Source organism: Geotrypetes seraphini, chromosome 13 (assembly GCF_902459505.1).
Source record: "Geotrypetes seraphini chromosome 13, aGeoSer1.1, whole genome shotgun sequence".
Taxonomy (NCBI): domain Eukaryota; kingdom Metazoa; phylum Chordata; class Amphibia; order Gymnophiona; family Dermophiidae; genus Geotrypetes; species Geotrypetes seraphini.
The window spans coordinates 74424127-74449096 of record NC_047096.1 but is presented as its reverse complement, the minus strand read 5'-3'; the positions used below and the strand labels follow the sequence as shown (position 1 = coordinate 74449096).

General features: G+C 44.3%; 1 protein-coding gene across 1 annotated transcript; it reads left to right on the top strand.

Moving 5' to 3' along the window:
• The first annotated feature begins 915 nt into the window (after positions 1-915).
• On the top strand, positions 916-23454 carry NAGS (N-acetylglutamate synthase). Its single transcript, XM_033918898.1, has 7 exons — positions 916-1257; positions 4393-4667; positions 11026-11239; positions 13097-13277; positions 16985-17156; positions 20533-20715; positions 21047-23454. The coding sequence occupies exons 1-7, from the start codon at positions 1012-1014 to the stop codon at positions 21186-21188; spliced, it is 1413 nt and encodes a 470-aa protein (XP_033774789.1). The 5' UTR covers positions 916-1011; the 3' UTR covers positions 21189-23454.
• Positions 23455-24970: the final 1516 nt, after the last annotated feature.

The following is a 24970-nucleotide window of genomic DNA, read 5'->3' as shown; positions in this document are numbered from 1 at the left end:
GGGACCTCTCCCCACTTTCTGCCCCTTGGTCCTACTATACCGTTAGCAAGCAGCCATTTTAGTTTAGTTTTTTTTTTTTTTTAGTTCAAAAAGTTTTATTGATTTTATAAAAGATGAAATACAAAGCCAACAATATGCGTGCTCCAATAAATTACATGTCAATCAATGGTGGAACTCAATTTGTCTCCTCGTGAAATATGAATGTCATTTTGCCGAACGCAATAATTCCATGTCCTCTTATGCAAAAATTTGGCAGCCATTTTAAAAAATGTACTACATAAGCACCGCCATCCATTTTGTAGGTGGTAAGGACTCATGCGCTATTCCTATGCCAGTATACTAATATCGTTTTACCACATCACCCACCTTAATCAGAGTTAGGAACTGATACTGAATTTGCACCCGACCTCTGACTGTGGGCAAAGAGAGGTTGAGCAACGCTTTCCCTCTTAATAATAATTAGCCAAGTGCCCTATTCCAGGAACATGCTACTCTGGAAGCAAAACCAAATAATTAAAACAGCAGCTTTGACAGAGCAGCGATAAGCTATCTCTCCTGGCAGCACATCTTTTGCCTTCTTTCTTTAAAGAAGAGCTGGCAGGGGGGTTGTTTTTTTCAGGTTTTTGAGACCTCCCCTGCCCTCATCATGAAGGAAAATTCCACAGGCCCGTCGCTATCCAACTAGCTCGCAGACCTTGCCTCTCTGCTCACTCCTAATTAATCATCTGTTGAGAAAAAGAGGCCGAGCCAGGTCCCCGCGCCACGTGACCTCCCGACCAGTACATAAGAACTCAGCTATCAAACCAGCCTCAACATTAGCCAGGCCACAGGACCCTCAATCTTCAGCTTCAGATGGCCACGGCGAAAGTGAGCACAGCAGCCAGCCGCATCCTCGGCTGGCCCGCTGCTGTCCTCCAGCAGAGTGGGAAGAAACTGGCACCGCGACATTTTGGGCTAGCGGTGGGAAAAAGTGGAGCAGAGAGCAGTGGCCCACAGGGAGTGAGGCAACGGATGCTGAAGGCGAGCAGAAGTTTAGCCATTCGAGCTCAGCCAAATTATGACGAAATTCCTTCTGAACATTGGGAGACTTCAGCAGAGGTTGGCTCCCCGTCACCCTCGGCAAACCGCTCCATGGTCCAGCGTGATATCCGGGCTTTCTTGAACGAGTGCGGCGGAACTCCCAGTGAGGCTCGCCATTGGCTAGCACAGTTCCAGACACTGAATCTCACTGGCGATAAACCATTTGCGGTCATTGAGGTAAGTGGCACGGATGGCGAGGAGTTGCTTCTGCCCTACTATACTGGAGCATGAGTTAAAGCAAAACTATTTTTGAAAACTTAATGCCCACGCAGCTGACAGAATTTGAGGCCCAACTGTCTTACCCTGACTTGAGGCTCATAGACCGTGTGTAAAAACGATTGCTATGTAACATTTGACATAGAATCCTTCTTTGATGATACGTTTCATCAGTGATGCATCAGAACCGCGGAGGTGTGTCGACAATCGTTGCGCAGACATTTGAGCGCAGGTCAAATGTGCACTGCCGCTTTGAGGCCTTCCCTTTTGCGCTCTAAGGGTGTGTGTGTGGGAGAACCCAAAGAGTGAAAATGGAAAGGAAAACGGGAGTTTTCAGTGTACTGGGGGAGTTCTCTCCCCACCCCCCCTCAGAGCATAAAACGGAAGGCCTCAAAGCTGCAGAAGCGGTGGTGCGCATTTGTCCTGCATTCAAATGTCGGCATTGGATTGTCAGTGCACCGTTGTCCTCTGCCCTTTTGACAGTGTACCGTTTCATCATGTAGCATTTGTCATACGCAGTGGTGTAGGAAAGAGGGGGCGGTTCACCTAGGACGCCATCTTGGGGAGTGAGCCAGCATCCGTCCTCCTCTTTGCCCCCGTTCCTTCCCGACAACCCCTCCCCGGCCACACGCATGCGCCTCTTCCCTTCCCCCATACCTCTTTAATGTTCCCGGCGTGAGCAGCATCACTAACTTGCTGCCCGCGACGGTGTCGGCTCTCTATGACATCACTTCCAGGTCCCGCATCTAGGAAGTGACATCAGAGGGAGAGCCGACACTGACAGGGGCAGCAAGTTTGTGATGCTGCTCGTGTCGGGAACATTAAAGAGGGGCGGGGGAATGGAGAAGAGGGCGGAGAGGGGCACCACCACCCCGGACGTCACTCACCCTCGCTATGCCACAGGTCATATGTATATGAAAGCACACTACAGCTATATATACAGTGAAATCCAATGCTAAAAGAACATAAGAATAGCTTTACTGGCTCAGTCCAGTAGTTCATCTAGCCCAATAGGCTATCTTCATGGTAGCCAATCCAGACCACTAGTACCTGGCCAAAACCCAAATAGTAGCAACCTTCCATGCTACCGATCCAAGGCAAACAGTGGCTTCCCCCATATCTGTCTCAATGACAGACTATGGACTTTTCCTCCAGGAATTTGTCCAAATCTTTTTTTAAAACCAGCTATGCTAACCGTTCTTACCACAACTGCTGGCAACGCATTCCAGAGCTTAACTATGTCCTGCTGTTGGTCTTAAAAGAACAGAATTTCCTAGAGCAGCACTTAGCAAATTTGAGACAGGGCGTGAGGATAGGGTTACCAGACGGCTGGACTTCCCCAGACAGGTCCCGCTTTTCGAGACATGTCACGCTTACCAGTGACTAAGAACGCTTAAGCGCCACTAGGCGCAATCCTATACACAGCTCTTAGCAGATGATTGACAAACTCGCTCAATGGCGCCTGGGAGCTAAGGGCAAACTGTCTGCTTGTTTTCATTGGCTAATGACATGCAATGACATGGGATCTGTTCCAGTGGCATAGTAAAGGGGGGCGAGAGGGGAGGCAGACTGCCCCGGGTGCTGTCATGGTGGAGGCTCCGGTACCTCTCCTTCTCTCCATCCCCCTTGCTCCTTTCCACCCTTCCTCTGCCGCTTGCGTGCCTTCCTTTCCCCTTCGTACCTCTAGCACTTCGCAAGTTCAAACAGCAGCTCCAACCTGCTGCTCGCATTGGCCTTGGCTGTCTCTCCGATGTCACTTCCTGGTTGCGGGCCCAGGAAGTGACATCAGAGAGATAGCCAAGGCCGGCGTGGACAGCACGTTGGAGATGCTGCTCGCACTGGGGAAGTTAAAGAGGTATGGGAGAAGGGAAGGGGCGTACACACGCTGGGTGGGGGCGGAGAGGTAGATGGGGGGAGGGGACCACTGCCCCAGATACCTCCCACCCTCGCCACTTTCTGTCATTGACATTTCTCATGTTGTTGCAAATGACAGCTCATTCCTAGACATTACGGCATGGATAGAAACCTGGAGATAGAACTAATTCTACAAAGATCTCCATACACACCTGTCCTTCTACTTAATTTGATTAGGAACTTCTTCTCCTTTTCCCCTTCCTCTTCCTTTCCCCCTCTTTAGCCTCGCTTCCCGTTTCCTTCTTTAAGTCGCCTAGAGCCTGTTTAGGTGTGTGCGACACAAATATTAGATTAGAATATCTGAAGTATGAGAATGTAAGGACAAGAAATTATGTAGTCCTCCATGAAGAAGGTGTCAGGCAGAAATCAGATTATGGTTGTTAATAGATCTACCCATTCTTACAATTCTTCCTGCCTACTGTTACTCCACAGTTCTTCTTACTCACCCTGACACATATCTTCTAGTTTCAAGTTTATTAGGATTTTATATACCGCCTATCAAGGTTATCTAAGCGGTTTTACAATCCCTCTTTCTTGGAAGTCCTCAAACCCTAATACCACCAGATCCTCCCACAAATTAAAACTATCCTTCCCCTCGCTAAAAGGCATTTCCCACACAGGAAAGCTAGGGACCTCCCTCCACTTCAAAATCACTGAGCTCTGGAACAACCTTACCTCCCCTCTTCAGAACTTGAGCTCTCTCCAAGTTTTCCGCAAACATCTGAAAAACTGGCTTTTCTCAAAAAAATGTAAGTCTCCCTCCAACTTAAGAATCAAGGAAACTCTTATATCTTGGCATCCCAAGTCCTCTAAATTTTCTTCACACTTCTACCTCTAACCCTCTGTTGTAGTTCCTTTCCTATTTCTCCTACTGTAAACTGCGTCGAGCTCTACGAACGTGGAGATGATGCGGTATACAAACCTAAGGATTAGATTAGATTAGATTAGGTACTCAAGCATTTTCCCTATCTGTCCCGGTGGGCTCACAATCTATCTAATGTACTTGGGGCTATGGAGGATTCAGGGTCACCAGGAGCAGAGGGGGTGGGTGGGTGCTTGTCTGGGAAGCTGATCTGTGGGAGGGTTAAGTCCCCATGCCCCTGTTACTCCTTAAAATGGGGTTGGATAATCCTAAATAAGTCTGAAAGAGTTACCTACAAACTTTTCTCTTCCCCATTTTAGTTGGACCAGAACATTTTTAGCTGCATGAAGTCCATGAACAGTGTGGCGTTTGCTTTGGCCTTCCTCCAGCGCATGGACATGAGACCAGTAGTCATTATTGGACTGCCCAGACAGGAATCCCCAGCCAACAGTTCCTCCTTCTGGAAGACCAAATCCCTGTTGTCAGGCAACTGTAAGACCCTGATGGATACCTTGCACAAGTATTCTGCTACCGCCATGCCCTTCTTCAGTGGGGGGTCTGTGCTCGGAGCCAAGGAGCCAATCTCTTCCAACAGGTATCAATTCAAGAAACTTTATTGACAAGGCAATTTGAATATATATCGACAAAGTAATGCATTACATACATTAAAAGAGAGGAAAGGTCAGTTGAACTTGAAACAGATATCCCAATTTATTTGTCTTTTTGAAATCTCAAGATTCCTTGTTAACCTCAGGAGTGACTGAAAAAAGTTCCTCAAAATGAAACTGCATGCGTTCTTGACTATGTATGGGGCATTCAGTGGCATGGTGAGGAAGATTAGTGCCCAGGGTATCGCAGTGCTGTGTGCCCTCCCCCACCCAAATTCTTCCCTAATGTTTGGGCGCCCTACCTCACTCTTTCTAAATTAAACCTTAAATTTATAGACTGGGTCGAATTCATAAAGATGAAGTTCGACTCCGTTAACAATTATAAGGTGAACTCATAATAATGAGATAAAAACTGAAAGATAAGGAGAGAAAAGTAAAAATGAACCAAAAAGAAAAAGTAACAATAAAGAAGAGTTAAACAGAATGAATTGCTAAATGCTTAGAAAATAAGAATGTTTTCTGTCACTGGAGAACCCCCTCCCCACCCACCCACACCCCCACCCACTCTTTCCACCACTGCTCCACTCCCCACATTCCTCTTGAAATGTTCACCGATGTAAACAACATCTTCCACCTGCTGCTCGCACCGGCCATGGCTTCGTTCTGACATCACGTCCTGGTCCTGCAACCAGGACCTGACTTCAGAGGGGAGTCGAGGCCGGCGTGAGCATCAACAGCAGGTGAAAGATGCTGTTTGTGCCAGCGAACGTTTAAGGAGGTACACGGGGGCGGAGAAGAGGAGAGGCAGTGGCACCAGCACCCCATGTGAAGACGGCGCCCAAGGTGGTCCGCCTCCTGCCCCCCTCCCCATGTCATTGGGGGCATTTTTACTAAGCTGTGGTATAAAATGGCCTTTGTACATTCTTACATGGTTCTCTCCCCCGTGCTAAGACCGTATACATGGTCTTCTTATATTTTTTTAGTTATCATGCCGTTATACTGGGCCATGGTATGCCCCCCACCTGAAATATTGCGTCCAACACTGGTCACCGTACATGAGAAAGGATATATAGTACTACTCAAAAGGGTCCAGAGAAGAGCAACAAAAATGGTTAAGGGACAGAGGGAGTTGCCGTACAGTGAGAGATTAGAGAAACTGGGCCTCTTCTCCCTTGAAAAGAGGAGACTGAGAGGGAACATGATCGAAACATTCAAGATAATGAAGGGAATAGACTTAGTAGAGAAAGAGAGATTGTTCACCCTCTCCAAGGTGAAGAGAACGAGAGGGCACTCGCTAAAATTAGAAGGGAAAAGATTCCGTACAAACGTAAGGAAGTTCTTCTTCACCCAGAGAGTGGTAGAAATCTGGAACCCTCTTCCAGAGGCTGTTATAGGAGAAAACACCCTCCACGGATTCAAGACAAGGTTAGACAAGTTCCTGCTGAACCAGAATGTACGCAGATAAGTCTAGACTTAATTAGGACGCTGGTCTTTGACCTAAGGGCCACTGCGTGAGCGGACTGCTGGGCATGATGGACCACTGGTCTGACCCAGCAGCGGCAAATCTTATATTCTTATGTTCTTAATGGCCATGTGCTAATATTGCCATTAGTCCACAGCAATTACGAAATTAGCATGTGAGCACATAGCACCACCCATTTTGTAGGCAGTAAGGACTCGCATGGTATCCATGCGCTAACCAGTTTAATGCACGCTAATGTAACTGCACTACCTAGTTAGCACAATAACGTCTATTCTCTGCCCCCCCCCCCAGACATGCCCCCCTCAAAAAAAAAAAAATTTGGAGCACTTAGTCAGCGCAAGCAGATTGGGCAGTTACCAGAGCATGCCTGAGTACGTCCCATGAAACGTCATTTTAAGCTGTGCTAAGCACATGTTAGCACCTAACCTGTCTTAGTAAAATGTCCCTGTGCAACCAATGTCTGCAATTAGATAAGATTTTAATTAAAAATAGGTGGTAAAAAACACAAACTCACGTTCCCTGTCTGTCCCAGTGAGCTCATAATCTATCTGATGTACCTGGGGCAATGAGGAGGTTAAGTGGCTTACCCAGGGTCACAAGGAGCAGCATGGGTTTGAACCCACAACCTCAGGTACTGAGGTTGTAGCTTTAACCACTGGGACACACTCTCCCCACTTTTGACCACTGTTAACTTAACTGGCTAAGTTAACATACAGTTAAGTTAATAGTGACCATATATATTTGCACAGCCAGTGCTTAAATATTTGAAGCTAGCTGGTTAAATTACAAATATCAGCACTTAGCCAGCCAAATGCCATTTAACCAGCCAGGAGCCATTTTGGGCCAGTTAAATAGCGCTGAATATAAGAGGAATGGTTACTATTTAACACAGTAAAATCTAATACACCCCCCCATCCCACTTCACTCTAAAATATTCGCTCAAAAAGTACAATCATAAAAAGCAGCAATCCTCTGACCAAAGATTTTTGTGACAAGTTGCTATTCAGATGCAAAAGGAAGCTACCAGGGTTTACGGTTCTAGATTACTGGCGGTTGTTTAACATTTCCTGATGTCCGTGATAGAATATACAAGGTAGAAGCGGCTTAAAGAGAAAGTTGACATTACACTACTTTCAGCTTACAGAAGGGTCAATGACACAGCCCTTGAGCAAGAGAAGGTATCGGGAGGCTGCTGTAGACGGGGACAGTCCTTCTCTGTGAGAGATTTCTCTGCCCGAGAATGGCTGGGGCTAGGTACATGAAGGGTTCATTTAAATCAAGTCAGATCGTGGTGGTGACAGCGAAGGTTCTCGCGCAGTCCCAAAATGATCTGGAGCGCTATCAGAGCCAGTGTTAGACATGCTGGGGCCCAGGGCAGAAATTAGGGAAGGGACCCCAATTCCTCTCCTCTCTGCCCCCTCCCCTGATTTCCTCACCCACCAAATGCCCTCCCATCTAGCATAGGGTTAGCAGATGTCCGGATTTACCCGGACATGTTCGGACAGCTTTTCAAAACCTGGCACTTTGACCGGGTTTTGAAAAGCAAATCACGTCGGGGAGGGGCATCCACTTATGTGCAGATGCCCTCCCGACTGAGATGAGCAGGCTGAGGGGGCGGGGCTAGGGGTGTGGCATGGGTGTAGTGTGGGTGGAACTGGGCATTCCAGGGGCAGGTCTATGGGTCCGGATTTTACATACGTAAAATCTGGTAACCCTAATCTAGCATCTCTCACTTCCTCCTTCTTCTCTCCTCCCCCCACATCCCTGGGTCCACCACATGCCCTCCCATCCAGCGTCCCTCCCTTCATTTAAAAATCAGCTCCTCCAGGGGGTCCCCATGGGCCAGGATGGGCCTGCAGGGACAGATAGGGAAAATGTTTAATACCTGATTACTATTCAGTGTATTGTAAAAGCTTAAGGTGAATTTTTTCATGATAAAGGCAATTAATAAATCCCAATACCAAATGGCTCCAGAAAAAGGAGTGGAATATATAAGATCAAAGTATACTTATAATCATACTTTCAATAAAAATTAATGTGTGAAGTGCTCAGACCCGCAACCATATGTAGAGCAGAATTAACCAATAGGCCTAGTAGGCATGTGCCTAGGGCCCGAAATGGTCGGGGGGGCCTGATGAAGTAGGGCATCAACATTGTTTTTTCCAAACAGCGATGGGCCCCTCCAGCATCGATTGGCAATGCGGGCCCCCACTCCGATCTGCAATGCGGCCCCCCCCAATCAGCAACACACCCTCCCCCCCCCAAATTGACGGAAAGTAAGACAAGCAAGCAACGTGGGTAAGAAAGGCAATAGGAACTGTAATTTTGCAAGCGGTGCTGCATGCCCAAAGCTTCCCTGTGACGCAGCTTCCTGTTTCCACCTGGGCGCATGATGGGGTGGAGCGGGGCAGGGGGCCCAGTGTACTTGTGTGCCTAGGGGCCCTCGACGAATTAATCCTGCCCTGACCATATGAATTAGTATAACACTAAACCAGAGTTGCCACTGGGACCATCATAGCACATCACTGTCCCAACCGCCTTCAAAGAATACAAATATATAACAAAGCGTAACAAAACAAAACTTATCTGTGATTATCCTGGCAGTTGACTGGTCTCATGTATAGGCCGACCGCCAGGATAATCACAGATAAGTTTAGTTTTGTTACTCTTTGTTATATATTTGTATTCTTTGAAGGCGGTCGGGAATAGAGAGTTGCGCAGGGACAGAAATGAAACCCGTCCCCAGTAGAATCAGCTTTGTTAACGTGTTCCTCAGGAGCATAGCCACCATTCCTATTCTCCAACTTCTCCCACAGCCGATTGGAGGATGGCTTCAACATTACATCAATCGTTGGGAACTCATCACCATAGATCTCTGGGTTCTAAACATCATTCGACAGGGGTATGCTCTCCATTGTCATACCCTACCTCCGGATCATCCTCCAAGAGAGTCTATTTCGGATCCTGCACAGTCCTCTCTTCTACTTCAGTTGATTCAATCCCTCTTCCTCCTAAAAGTCATCGAGGAAGTTCCTCTAGGAGTCCCCGCTAGGAGTCAAACCCATCCCCGCTGGAATCAAATCCGTCCCCGCCCATCCCCATAAACGTCAGAAGTAGTTATTTCATTTAATTATGCTACTGAATTAAAGGCTCTGGTAGAGACCCATTTACAAATAAGCAAAGAGACTTTTATTAATTTGGAAATATTAATTGGGAAGAATACATACTTTTGTAAACGGGTTTCTACCAGAGCCTCTAATGTAAATATAAATACTCAGCTGATGAGGACCCCCAAGCTGTCAGATGAGGACTTCCTCTGCAGTTGGCCAGGGATCCCTTTTTGCCAAGGTTGGCAGGCAGCAGTAGCGTCCCTGAGTCACAGATGCTGGCACCTCAGTGGCTCATGGATGTTGCCAGCGACTGTGCTTGGTGGAGGGGAGTTCTGGCCGTTTCTAGAGGAGGTCCTCTGCTGATGGTGCTTGGGGATCCCCATCAGCCACAGCAAGGGTCAGCAAGTACTTCAACACTATAGAAATAAAACCAGAAATGTATTTTCTTTTCTTTTGAACACAATACAAAGACATCTGCTATATACATTTCTCAAAGCTAACATATTTTACTCAATAAATTCCGTTTTTTACCTTTGTTGTCTGGAGACTTATTTTTCTATAAAGTTGGTCCCAGTTTCTTTTTTTCTGCTTTCCCGTCTTCTGTAAATTCTTCTGTTGTTGTCCATTGGTTCCAGCATTTATCCCTCTCTCATCCCTCGGACCATGTGCAGCATCTTTCGCCCCTGCCCACCAGTCCCATGCCCAATATTTCTCCTTCTATCATCATTTTAGGTTTGCTAAGGAGTAGATAGTATTGTAGATGAAGCTCGGGACGGATCTGGATGTGTTATATAGGTTTTATGTATGTAGGGTTTTTGAATAAAAGAATTTAAACAGAGTAACATAACATAAAATACACCCGGTAGTTCGAAGTGGTTAACAGAGTTATCTAAAGGCTGAACATAGCCAGCACCGAGTACAAGGTTAGTGATTTAAAGGCTGAGCAGAGTAGGTGAAATATACGGGTACAGTGGCATTGCCTAGTTAAGTTCAGCAACTGGATGGCTGGGAGCATTTTAAACAGGCTGGAGCCTCACCTGCCTGCTGAAATTGCTTTGAATATTGGGTGAATGTTTCCCAGTAAAGATGATGGAGACAAAAACTGTCTGAATTCAAGAATGCATGGGACAAGCACATGGGATCTTCTTATGTATATTTTAGGAAATCTTTGAAAACTTATTTGCCAGATTTTTTGTAATATTATGTTTATAATTTGTTGTGTTCATTTAGTTTAGCTTTGTTGTAAACCGCATAGATCTGTGCGGTATTGCGGTATAGAACTAAATTTGGTATGTTATAGTGGATGCTGCGGATGGGCAGACTGGATGGGCCATTTGGCCTTTATCTGCCGTCGTTTCTATGTTTCTATAATCATAAAGTTTTATGACCTCACAATGCAAGTGTTAAGAGCCGTGAGCTTATTGCAATAATGCTCTATGACCTCACACTGCAGGAGTAAAGAGCGTTAGCCAATAGGGAGAGGAGGAAACTGCTTAGAATACAGGAGGTATATAAATTTTTAAATAAATAAATAAAATAGTGAATGCTGCGGATGGCAGACTGGATGGGCCATTTGGCCTTTATCTGCCATCATGTTTCTATGTTTTACGCAATGCTATGATTCAATGTTTGATTTTTCTGTCTCTACGACTGCTTCGTTAACATGGCTTATAATATTGTGATGTTTATGGAGATAGGCAGTTTATCAGATGAAATAAATCAAACCAGATTTCCTCATGCCTCTGCTTCCAGTGTCAGCAGCCTAATATCAGTGGCGACAGATCTCCTGTGCTGGTGCTTGGAGTCTGGCAATATCCCCATCATCTGTCCCATTGGAGAGACACCCAGTGGACAATCTGTGCTGCTCGATTCCGTAGAGGTCACTGCTACCATATCTAGAATTCTGCTGCCCCTTAAGATCATCTTCCTGAATACATCAGGAGGTCTGAAAGACCTCAGTGAGAAGGTGAGTACCAAAAAGGAAGCACTAACCAAAGTCCAGCCACAGTGGAGGCATTGGACAGCTTCAATCAAAGGCAAAAGTCTGGTTTACCTATCTCAAAGCTAACAGGGTAATATGATTGGGATTTAAATGAGAAAGGGAACAGGAACCAGCATCCCACTGAAGGAGCTTCACCTTTAGATCATGGTACAGACCTTTTTTTGTTAACATCTTTAAATAAGGCTGAATACCTATTGGGGTTACCAGATTTTGCATCTAGAAAAAGAGGATGCGAGGCCCCGCCCCATTCTGCCCCCAGCTCCGCCCTGGCCACATACTGCCCCCAGCTCCGCCCTGGCCACATTCTGCCTCCAGCTCCGCCCTGGCCACATTCTGCCCCCAGCTCCGCCCTGGCCACATTCTGCCTCAAGCTCCGCCCTGGCCACATTCTGCCCCCAGCTCCGCCCTGGCCACATACTGCCCCCAGCTCCGCCCTGGCCACATACTGCCCCCAGCTCCGCCCTGGCCACATTCTGCCCCCAGCTCCGCCCTGGCCACATACTACCCCCAGCTCCGCCCTGGCCACATTCTGCCCCCAGCTCCGCCCTGGCCACATACTGCCCCCAGCTCCGCCCTGGCCACATACTGCCCCCAGCTCCTCCCTGGCCACATTCTGCCCCCAGTCCGGCCAAGTTCCCCCATCCCAGCCCCATGCAGTCCTGAAGTACAGAACATGTTTGCATTTGAAATGCTTGAAATATTTAATGTTTGCCTTATTTTAAAATAAAAAAAAGGCCTGGTGGTCTTATGGTCTGCCTTTTACTGACTTAGCATTATCATTGCAAAAACCGAAATATACCTTATCCCAAGGATTTCGGATAAAGGATCTGGTGCCTGTAGTGCTGAAAGCTTATATCTTAAACGTTCATTCATTTTACAACTGCCCACCTACTTTGTTTATCTTATTTTAGATAAAGTTCCTTGGTAAGGCACAAACCATTCAACATTATTAGAAATTCAAAAGTAACTTAAAAACATTTCTCTTTAAAGATGCTTTTGATAATTAACGAAACTCACTGCAGCTTAGATTATTTTATTGAACTATATTATATTGTCTTTTTGTTACTCATTTTGTATTTTTCCTTTTTTGTTCTACTTTTCTATATTGATTTTGTATTTCATCTCCCTCCCTTCCTTGGGTATATAAGTTTGTAATGGTAATTTTTTAATTTTGAATGTCATTATGTATTGTTTTGTTATGTATTGTTTCCCTTAAATTGTAATTTTAATTTTGTTCATCACTTTGAAATATGATTAAGCGATTAATCAAAACAATTATTAAACTTGAAAACTCATTCGGCACCATTTAACGGGCTAGGAACAATTCCTGGCCAGTTAAATAGCATTTGGCTGGCTAACTGCTAATATTCAGCAGGAGATAGATGGCTAGTCGTCTATAATATGTGACTTGGCTGACTAGCCACAAATATTCATGTGCTGGCCTGCTAAGTTTAGTGACTGCGGCAGTCTTAGCTCTGACGCTGATAGGAATTCTATAGAATCATAGCTAATAGCGCCACGGCCGGCGATAAAAAAAGCCTAACGTAGCTTCGTAAAATGGTGAGGGGGAGGTGTTAATCGGCCAGAACGACCTGAATATTGATTTAACCGATTAAGTTACTAGGAGCCAAAAAAATACCCCTGATATTCAATGCCAGTCGCCAGAAATGACCTGGCATTGGACACCCGGGCTCACCACCAAGCATGAGACTTAACCGGGCTGCCTCCCCCAATCTGAATATCGGCCCCAATATGTTTTCTGTCATCGGGATGTTCTTTTCTCTTTGGGATTTATAAGCCACATTGTTCCACCTCCTGTAGGTGGTGCCACATGTGAACCTGCCAGCCGATCTGGAGCTGATGAAGAAGGCCCCTTGGATAAATCACAGACAGCAGCAACAGGTCGATGTGATTGTCAATCTGCTGAACCTCTTGTCCTCCGATTCCTCAGCTGTCATCACCTCAGCCAAGACTCTGCTCACTGAGCTCTTCAGCAACAGAGGTAATAGGAAGCAGGGAACAACAGCAAAGCCATTGGTAACCCATTTCAACTGAGAGAGGTTTCCTCCACAAATTGCCAGTGGTATTAGTTTTTAACTACGGTAACTCCCTATTAACTAATCCAAGATTCCAAGTTTTGTTAAAATTTGTTATCCCACTTATCATATTTCTAAGAGGGTTTTTAAATTTCAAAAAAAAAAAGGGGGGTGAGAATACAAACGTTTGCCATTATACAAAAACAGTATATGTATTTACATGGACACTACGGACTGACAAGAATTACAGGAGGTGGGCGGGAGGAACTACAATTTTGAATAGGATAGGAAGACGTAAAAGGGTAATACAAATAGGTGTTTGATGCAGTATTTAGAAACAACAAAAGAAATTGACCCCATTCTCTCCACAAAGAGCACACACAAAGAAACCAAAAAACTTGTGGAGAAGCGATGTCCAAGTTGATGGCTTTATTAAGGCAAAGAAATAATCCACACAAATACGTCTAGAGGTTCCGGCCCTAGACGTATTTGGGTGGATTATTTGTTTGCCTTAATAAAGCCATCAACTTGGACATTGATTCTCCACAAGTTTTTTGGTTCCTTGATGCAGTATTTGCCCATTTTACAGAATAAAATCTCTGAGAGAAACCCCTTAAACCAGTTAAGCACTTTTCCAGATATACCTATAAGACATATCAGGTGAGACACTGTAAACAGATCAAATTGTAACAAACTCAGTTGATGGCCATTAAATACCTGTCAATGTATTTCTGAGAGCAAAGCACCTAACAAGATTTCAGACTCCAGAAAAGAAACAAAATTGTGGTTCTCCAAATAAGTTATCAATTGGCACACCACAATATACTCAATTATCCTGATGAATAATGGGATACCTGCTATCAATGTATAAATTGTTGAATCCATAATGTTTTGGGCAGGAATTTTTGGAATGGGTGTCAAAATAAGGAAATTGTCCTTCCTGAAAGAAATCAAGTACGAGGGACCACTGAAAAGTTATTGGCCCAACCAACAAAGTTGGGCAGTCTCCATTGAGGGCTAGATACTTAGTCCAGCGATTTTCCATTTTTATTGTTTCATATTTTCCTAACAGAATAGAAAAAGTGGAAAATCGCTGGACTTAGTGTATAGCCCTTGATGGAGGCTGCCCCAACTTTGTTGGTTGGCCGAGAACTTTTCAGTGGTCTCTTGTAATGCTAAATATAAACATAAATTCAGTAGTTGCTTTTTCAAATGACATCTAAAGAGCAATGAGATTTTGAAGAATGCTTTAGCAAGGACTGAAGATCAGAGATAGTAAAGGTAAGTATAATCTGACCAACAGTGATCAGCAGGAATTGGGAACGAGTTCCCAAAAAGAGAAATTTTAGAATCCATGAAATGCAGCTGGACTTAGTCTAAGAGGTGTACTCAATTTTTTTTTTCTCGAAGATATTTTGCCGATTTATGACTTGCTAGAACATCATTCTGAGTTTGATTAGAAGTGAAAGAAGCCTGATGATTAAAGCTTAAAAAATCTGAAACAAGTGTTTGGGATCTGGAGTAGTGAAACTATTTAGTTATAACAGTTAATTCTGTAATTTCCGGAGTGAAATGGTGTGGTGGTCGCGTTAGTCTACTTTCCAAGGTAGTATAAAGAGATAAAACAAAGGAAATAAGGTGATACCTTTTTTATTGGACCAATTCAATGTAATTTCCTGGAAAAGTCCACTGAACTCAAGAGGAAAGTGTGGGATATAAAGGACACAGCCTTCTTACCCCCCCCCCCCTCACATCCTCCCTCCTCCTTGCAAATTTCCAGCTGACCTCCTACCCCTCTACTATCTCCTCAATGACTCCATCAATTAACCAACCCCAAACTGCATCTTCCCTACAAGTATACCTCAATTCTCCATCCTTCTTTCTATCTCTCACCAATGCCTCTACTATGTAACCGACCCTAAATTGTAACTTCCTGGAAATGTCCAGCTATCTTCTACTGTAATCCGCTTAGAACTGCAAGGTACAGGCAGAATAGAAGTCACTAATGTAATGTAATGTAATGAGACCAATTTGGTCTGTATAATATGAGAGTTTTTCCTACTTATGTTAATTTTTGTCAGTATCAGAATTCTCTTGCCAAACCACTTTTAAATCAGGGCCTTGAATTAAACCATGGGCTGGTGATTTTCTTTAAAACAGATCGCAGCTTCAAAGGGTCTACATTATCCAAATTCTCAATGAGAATATTATTCCATCTCTCTAAAAAGGGTGGGTCTAAATTGAGGATTGAAATTAATCTGGACTAGTAGTTGTGGTGAAAAATCCTGCCTCGTTAGGACATGAGATTGGGATTTATGTGTTTGCAAAGAAGGGGGGAAAGAGAATGGGATTTGTTTACCGCCTTTTTGTGGTTTCACGTTCAAAGCCGTTTACAGGTGCTTATTTTGTACATGGGGCAATGGAGGATTCAATGACTTGCCCAGGGTCGCAAGGAGCAGCCCTGGGATTCAATTCCACAACCTCAGGCCGCTCCTCACCAGTTCAAAAGTAAATGCAGGGAAATAGTCATCAATTCAAAGCAGAGGTGACCGAGTCGCATTGCTTTCTTGAAAACTGAGTACTAGATGCAAAAGCCGTCGTATCAAGTTGATGATCCCCACCACTTAGGGCTCCTTTCATCAAGCCACGCTAGCGGTTTAACGCGCTAGCCGCTAAACGCCTGCCTTGAGCAGGCGGTGGTTTTTTGGGGCCAGCGCGGGGGTTAGCGTGGGATTAAAAGCCGTGTGCGCTAACCCTGCTAGCGCGGCTTGACAAAAGGAGCCCTTAGTTCTCAAGAGCGCAGGTTAACCACAGCAGAGAGTTCAAGAAAAGGCAGTAACTGCTGTATTACGATATTTATGGAGCAAAAATTTATGGTTCGCTATAGCTGGACCATTGACGTGGAATGCGTTGTCTGGTACCTTACGGTTTGGTAGAAATCTAGGGCGATTTAGAAAGTTCCTCAAAACCCATTTGTTTGTTCAAGCTTTTCTAAGCTAATATTCTGCTTCTTGAGTTCGTTTTTTACTTCCTGAATAACATCTTTTTTTTTCACGTTATTAGATTTGTGCTGCTTGATTGTAGTAATGTAGTAGATGGTTCATAGACAAAACCGCGGAAGACAAAGGCGTGCGCCGACAACTGAGCGCAAGACAGAGGTGCGCGCGCCGAAGAAAATGACAGTTTTTAGGGGCTCCGACGGGGGTTTTTGTTGGGGAGCCCCCCCCCACTTTACTTAATACAGATCGCGGCGGCGTTGTGGGTGGTTTGGGGGGTTGTAACCCCCTTCATTATACTGTAAACTTAACTTTTTCCCTGTTTTTAGGGAAAAAGTGAAGTTTTCAGTAAAATGTGGGGGATTACAACCCCCCAAACCCCCCACAACGCGGCGCGATCTGTATAAAGTAAAGTGGGGGGGTTCCCCCCCACACCCCCCCTGTCGGAGCCCTTAAAAAGTTATTTTCTTCAGCGCGCGCCTCCACGCTGCGCTCAGTTGTCCCCGCGCGCCTTTGTCTTCCGCGGTTTTGACCTGACACCGTAGCAGATGAGTGGCTGAGATGGTGTAATCTTATGATTTTTGCTGATGTAGGAGATCTTTATGTTGTGCAAGTCCTGAAATATGTATGCACATCGCAAGGAATAAAACCTTTCTCCCACTGTCTTCTTGTGTTAGGGTCTGGCACCTTGTTCAAAAATGCTGAGCGCATTCGTCGCTATGAGTCCTTGGATGAGATTGACCAGGAGCGACTGATCTCCCTTGTCAACATGTCCTTCAAGAAGACACTGAGAGACGACTATTTGGCTTCGATTCGCCCTCGGCTACATTCCATCTATGTTTCCGAAGGGTGAGGAACTCTGACTCCAACGACCTAAGAGTACCACAGAAGGCTCACAAGCTTTTAGATAGAAAAGGAAGCAACAGGCCCCTGTAAAAATGAAAGCCATTCTTCAAGAACCTCTTCCCTCTTCAATGGCATTTCATCTTACTCTCCTTATATGCATTTAATATTCCGTTACAGAGCAAAAAAAACAGAGAAGACAGGGGGGTCCGACTTCATCTGCAGTAAAAAAAAAACCAACCAGAAGCAAACAAACTAAAACTGCAGGCGTGTACACGATGCAGGCAAATTTTATTGTGACAAATAAATTATATCTAAAAACCTTTTTACCAAGCGAGGGACCCAACACAGTCCGTGTTTCGGACAACCTTCATCAGGGGTCCGTGGTAAAAAAGAAAAGAAAAAATTGTCACAAAAAAAAGCTGGAAAGATAACGTTAAATATTACGCCAAAAGTCGCCAAAGCGATTATCCACAGTAGTTTGCGACTTTTGGCGTAATATTCAACGTTATCTTTCCAGCTTTTTTTGTGACAATTTTTTCTTTTCTTTTTTACCACGGACCCCTGATGAAGGTTGTCCGAAACACGGACCGTGTTGGGTCCCTCGCTTGGTAAAAAGGTTTTTAGATATAATTTATTTGTCACAATAAAATTTGCCTGCATCGTGTACACGCCTGCAGTTTTGGTTTGTTTGCTTTTAATATTCCATTACCCACATCCTACTTCAATTTTAGAAAACAGGTAAAAACGAGCTTGTTCAATCGATTTGTTAACTAAGAATCTTCTCTGCTCTGCTTACTCAACCAATTTCCCTAATGAACTACGCAGCTTTCATATTCCTTCATTATGTAAGATTTTATTGCTGACTTGATTGGAACCTCTTCGCTTTGACTGTAACCTCTTCGCTGATTGTCCAGCGCTTCTTGCTGTAAACCGCCTCGAACTTCTATGGCTTTGGCGGTATATAAGGATAAAATTATTATTATTATTGTGGTTCCACTGCAGGTTTAACCAATTTACTGTCCCGTCACCTGTAGCTTCAATGCAGACCACACTGCACATTAACAATAAAATGGGGAGAGGGGGAGTTAATTATTGCATAGCTGTTGCCCTCAAATTTCCAAGACATAAAAAAGCCCACACGTTCCAAAATGCAAAACAATTCGCTCCAAAATAAACCTCACAATTTCACACAAAAATCCAGGAAAAAAGATTTGCATACAGGAGTCAGCTGCCTTAACAATACAATTTTATGTCCCCACGTTCTTCACTATGGAACAGTGGCATAATTGCTGCCTTTCTCTGTCTTCCTGCTCACAATCCTCTACTTCCTAAGAAAACATTCGGCCCCTGATTCTACATATGGGGCAGGATTCACTAAACCTCCAAACCGTGCACGATCCATGTTTGCATGCCGGCCGACAAATTCAGTAAAGGCCTGCATGCAAATGGGGACGATCATTAGCACGCTCCCTACCCACGGCCAGAGCGATTCCCACTCATGTGCACACCCTGACAGTAGTGACGGGAGAAGCGGCATCCTGTCACTGCTGTCAGGGCTCAGCCCAGATCTCTCTTGCCTGCTCCTGGACTCTCCTGCTCTCTGCTGTCATTCCCTGCAGTGCAAGCCTGTGGTTTTAAAGCGGGCCTGCACTGCGGGGAACAGCGGCAGAGAGCAGGAGAGTCCAGTGAGCAGGGAAGAGAGATCGGACCCCCCCCCCTCGCAGGCCCCGATCTCTCCTGCCCGTCCTGCTCTACCCAGATCTCTCTTGCCTGCTCCCAGACTCTCCTGCTCTCTGCCACCATTCCCTGCAGTGCAAGGCCGCAGTTTTAAACCGGGCCTGCACTGCGGGGAACGGCAGCAGAGAAGAGAGTCCAGGAGCAGGCAAGAGAGAGATCGGGCACCGGCTCGACACACCGGCCCTGCCCGACCCCCCCCCCCCCCCCCCAGGCCCCGATCTCTCCTGCATGCCCTGCTCTGCCCAGATTTCTCCCTCCCTCCCTGTGACCGGCACTGGTCTTTTCAGTTGTGCACGCAACTTATTTAATGAGCCAATCAGCGCCAATAATTGACCACTGACAAACAATTATCAGTACTAATTTGATTTTACATGCATACCTTTTTAGGCATATTCTATAAAGAGGTGCATGTAAATTCTAGTAGACACCGGAGATAGAGCCCGAAAGGCCTCTACGAAGTAAACACGCAGTCAACTCAAGGCGTCGTGAGGAAAAGATGTCAATCAATCAGCCGTGGACTATTCAGGATGCACTTTATTGATAGGTAGCACGATGTAGACTCAACACCGACTTTTAATCAGAGACTCTTGATAAAGGCATTATTGCCGAAACACTGTCAGTGTCGAATCTACATCGTGCTACTATCAATAAAGTGCATCCTGAATAGTTCACAGCTGATTGATCGACATCTTTTCCTCATGACTCCTTGGGTTGGCTCATAAATTCTAGTACACAGACCTGAAAAAGGGGTGTGACCATAGGAAGGGCGTGGACATGTCACAGGCATTCCTAATAGGTGCACTGTTATAGAATACGCCCAATCCATGCACAACTTAGGCGCAAGCATTTAGGCCTGGTTTACATTAAGGCTGTGCCTAAATGTTACATGCATGGATGGGTGCTATGCATGATTCAATGAACCATGCCTAACTCTGGAGGTGGCTTATAGAACAGCTTAGTTTTTTTGGCATCATATAAAGAATTTACCCCAAAATGCAGAATTATCTCCAAATTCTATAAATTGCACCTAAAGTTAGGCGCCAAGCTGATGTAGGCACCTAATCTAATTGGTTAATAGGCTTAATTGGCACTTAATTGCTGTAAATTGGACTTAACTGAAAGTTAAGTGCCTAACTCGATAAGCAAGATTCTATAAAAAGTAGGCACCTAGTTCAAAGTGCCTACCTAGAAGTGGGATTTTCGAGCTAGGCCTGTTCTTGAATTGGGAACACGCATTTAGGCCAAGAAAACCCCTGTGTTTAAAGTTAGGACACCAATGCCACGTAGGCAGTCCTAAGCGTGATTCTATACAGTGCACCTGTTTGAATCATACTTAGTGCTGCCTAAATGGTTTTAAGTGCTCTAACTTTAGACATATTTATGAAGAGAAACAAGTGCACCAGTTGGCACCAACTCTTTAGGTAACCATATAGAATCGGGGCCTTAGTCTTCAATCATTGTTTTTTCACCCAGTCCATTAACCTTTTTTTAACCTCACAAAATGTTACAGGTGTATAAGGCTATGTGTGGAGGGGAAAGGAGTTATTAGAAGCACCTAAAGAAAAACATTAAAGACATTTAATGTCTCCGGTTTTCTCATTGTCATTCCAGTGAGATTCTTATTAATTGTTTTTCTTCACAGATACAATGCAGCTGCAATAATCACCAGAGAGCCTGTGATGAATGGCACACCCTATCTAGACAAGTTTGTGGTTAGTTCCAGCAAGCAAGGCCAAGGTTCAGGTCAGATGCTCTGGCAATGTATCCGTCAGGACCTAGAGCTTCTCTTCTGGAGGTCTCGTGCAACAAACCCCATAAATCCCTGGTAAGCAGAATAATGGATATCATCTGATACAGGCAGAGAGTAGAGCACTACCTCTGTAACCAGAAAAAAAATTTAATTTTTGTAGTCTGTGCATGGCTCCCAACTAATCTCAAATCACAAAGAGCATATTGATTCACTCATGATTTGTGTTTAAATGTCCATCGTTAATCATTTATTCCCCTGAATATAGCACTCCCTCCATATCCTGATAAGAACATTCATTTTTATGGCCTGTATATGGCCCTCAACCACCAACTAATTTCAACTCACAAAGAGCAAGTTGATTCAATCTTGATTTGTGTTTAAATCTGTAATCATTTATTCCCTACAGGTATTTCAAGCACTCTGATGGCAGTTTCTCGAACAAACAGTGGATCTTTTTTTGGTTCGGTTTCTCAGATATCAGGGACTCTTATGAGCTGGTGAATCATGCAAAAAGTATCCCAGATTCTTTTACCAAAGCTCATGTCTAATATTAATCATTCAAAACCCAATTTCAGGAACAAAGATATGAGACAGTAGGACCATTAATCACCTCAGCGCTGAGCCAGAGGAAATCACAGCTTCTAAAGAACCCAAGACCTGAACTTATAGAAGTTGAAGAGAAGGTTCATTTTGGTCAGCTGTAAGCATCTGGATGTGAAGATGTTTTGTGCTTATGAAGGTTCAGGGATCAGATCCATTGCAAAAAGCCACCAACCTTGGAGTAAGCATTGTTAGGACAGCTAATCCAACAAAGATTGGTAGCAAAAAGAATGATTTTCTGGGGTTGGCTAAATCGTTGGGAGTCTCCTAAACAGGATGGTGGTAAAATCAACTGGAATTAAATAAGATTGAATATTCTCATGAACAATCTTGTAACCCTAGCAACAGGTGAAGGCAGATCCTCTGTGGCAGTGATTCTCAACCTGGTCCTTGAGGCCCACCCAGTCAGTGAGCTTCTCAGGATATCCACGACAAGTATACATGAGAATTGCATGCAAACCTGTCTCACGTGCTTAGTCAGTGGTGTCGCAGCTCTGTCTTCTTGGAACGGCATCATGCACTTGGGTTTCGTTTGACTTGAGTACTGGAGGGGTTGAAAGCATATCACATCTACTAGAGTCGGGAGACAGTGAATACTGTTAGTGATCTGGGTTTGTTCATTGCTTTTATGCCATAACACAGGCATTTATTCTGGTTTCTCCCTACAGGGTCAAGATTGTCTGTGATTGGACATAAGTAAACTTTCTTTTGGGAAATTCTTCTTGGCTTGCTCTATCTGTGGAGTCTATTGTCCCATCCCCCTTCCTTTTTTGGGGGGCTGTTGGTGCTTTCATGGGTTTGGTCCTTGCTGGACTCCTTGTGCTTTGTATTAAGAGGGGCCATGGCGCCATCTTAGTACAGACACCAGGACCTCTCCTCCCCACTCCGTCCCATTCCTTCTGCAGCTGTACATACACCTTCACTTCTCCAACATATCTCTAGCTCTTCGCCGACGTGAGCAGCAGTCACTTCCGGGTCCCGCCTCTAGGAAGTGATGTCAGAGTGAGATCCAACCCTGATGTGGGCAGCAAGTTGGTGATGCGGCTCGTGCTGGGGAAGTTAAAAAGGTACGAGGGAAGGAAAGGGGTGTGGACACATGGCAGGGGGCTCCTGCCCCAGCCGCTTCTCACCCTCACTGCGCCACTGTGCATAGTCATTGTGGATATCCTGAAAACCTGCCTGGCTAGATGTGCCTAAAGTCTTGGTTAAGATGAGATACCACCACCATCATATCAAGTTAACTTTCTTAGTATTATCTCCTCCCTAGAACTCTTACTACAATTAATTCTGTTTCTACTTGAACACTATTTATTAACTATGTTTTGTTAACTGTTTGAATTGCATTTGTACTCCTATTTATATAACCTGAAATGTCAGATAGGGGATGTGCCATCGCATGGCTTCCTCAGGACTTCCTTGCACTTTCCTTTCCTCTTCACAAACCCCTCTATGGCTGCTAAGCGCTTTTCTGCCCACTGGTTTGTGTCACTATTCCCTATCACCACAGGAAGGCACAATCTGAATGCTGTGCAAAACGCTTGGTTGTAATGGGAGTCTGCAGCAATACAGGCCAGAGATGTGTTTAGTTGATACTCTATGTGCCTGCGACACAGTAAAAGCAGTGGTTCCTTAAACCTCTTAATAAAATATATTTTTATACAGAAAAACTTTGTTTATTTTTTGGTGTTGTATAAGTCTGTAAATTTCACCAGCTTCTGAAGGCAGCAAACCATGGCTACAAATAAAGACCGTATGTACAAAATATTTTGCCCCTAGACTCAAAAAATAGGAAAACTCCTTTAGGACATCTGCTCCCACTTGAAATTCTGCAGCTTAAGCCAATATGTTACATGGTGCAAAAGACATTTTTCCATCCCGAGACAAAATTCCCAGCAAATGCCTCATACCAAAAAGCCTCCATTTCTGTCAGATAGTTCCATTAACAACTCCAGCTACATTTACACAGTTCCACGGTCTTCTAGAAAAGTGGAACTACATATACATGCACTAGCTGGGGGTAACAACAGAACACGGGGTTATTTATTCTTTCAACATTGATTCTTGAAAACTCTCTCTCCAAAGTCACTCTCAGTTACCTACTACTCCCACACACTAGCTTTAACCAGAGCTGAGAATCTCTGGATCTTAAAGACCACATAACAAATTCACAAGATGAATTTGTGTAGTGCAGTGATCTCAAACTTGCGGCCCGGGGACCACATGCGGCCCGCCAGATACTATTTTGCGGCCCGCAGTCTGTACTAGTGCTGCCCGCTCTTTGCAGCGTCCTCTGGCCTCCAGCTCTTACCTTCAGATAATTACTGCAGCATTATCCAGAGAGGATTGCCAGTGCTATAGCGATCCTTGCAGGCTGCCGTCAACCTCAGTATCACGTTCCCTCTGCCGCAATCCTGCCCCTGACGTCAGGGGAGGGGCAGGACCGTGGCAGAGGGAATGTGCTGCAGAGACCGGTGGCAGCCTGCAAGGAATGTGACAGCACCGGCGATCCTCTCTACAGGCATGGTAATTAGGTGAAACTAATACCGGGAGGCCAGGGGAGAAGCTGGAGGACACTTCAAAGAAGGGGGGAACATGCAGGCCTTTGAGGAGGGAAGTTTTATAAACTATAAAGAGTTTTACCTCATGCAAAATTGTAATTTCTATAATAAGACATTAACTTTTTTTTCTGCGGCCCTCCATGTACCTACAAATCCAAATGTGGCCCTGCAAAGGGTTTGAGTTTGAGACCACTGGTGTAGTGTTACCATATGGATCCAGAAAAAGGACAGATTGAAACAGCCGGGTTTTACTTCTGTTGCTTTCAACAGAAGTAAAACCCGGATGTCTCAGTCCATCCTCCTTTTTCTGGAGTCATATGGTAACCCTAAATTTGTGTATATTGAGAGGCAATACATAGAAGTATCTCCTGCATATTCATAAGTAAACAGGATTCTTATACCAATCTATAGCTCCAATCATTAACATATAAACTACATAAAGAAGCTATTTTTCAAAAAGCTAACAATTTTACTCTCTAATTTTGTCACTATAATTAATTTTTGTGTGTGTGTCTCTGTGTATTCCGCCAGTGACCATACAAGTTAGATGATTCTAATTATTTTTTGCACATTCGTGTTAGAAGCTACCTCTTATCTTGATTTTAGAAAACAGATAAAGACACAACTATTTAACAGGCTGGTATCTTAATGTATCTTATTTTTTTAATTCAATACTTTTTTTATTCTATTTTAAATTGTTTGTATTTTCTCTACATTGTATGCTTTTAACTTCGCCGAATCTTTCAGATGTATTTTAATTCGATTTAATTTGCATTGCATGTATTAAGCTTGACTGTTGTGAAGCACCTAGAACTCTTGGGTATGGTGGTATATAAAAATAAATTATTATTATTCTTCAGAAATGCCTCCACCAGCCTACAGTTATTATTTGAACTAGGCTGTGTGATATTTTTCATAAATATCTTACGTTTCAGAATATTAAATTTAGTAGAGGGTATGTGTCAAACCAGTATTAAGAGTGGTCCCCCTTTGGCCACCCCTTAATTACCTTCTATTAGATGTTGATCTTCAGGCCCTCAGAAATGCCATCAGATGTTCAACAATGTTTCAAAACAACTGGCTTTATGCATTCGATCTTCACTGGGTCACTTTTAACTTTTAACACTGTTTATTATGCTTAACTTTAACTGTTTTAGACCTTCAAGTTAATA

Bases quoted from the DNA above. Each gene is read 5' to 3' on its own strand.
- NAGS (XM_033918898.1), top strand. From the start codon at position 1,012: ATGCTGAAGGCGAGCAGAAGTTTAGCCATTCGAGCTCAGCCAAATTAT. The intron at 4,668-11,025 runs GTATCAATTCAA...CTCTGCTTCCAG, and splicing joins GAGCCAATCTCTTCCAACAG to TGTCAGCAGCCTAATATCAG. The intron at 20,716-21,046 runs GTAAGCAGAATA...TATTCCCTACAG, and splicing joins ACAAACCCCATAAATCCCTG to GTATTTCAAGCACTCTGATG.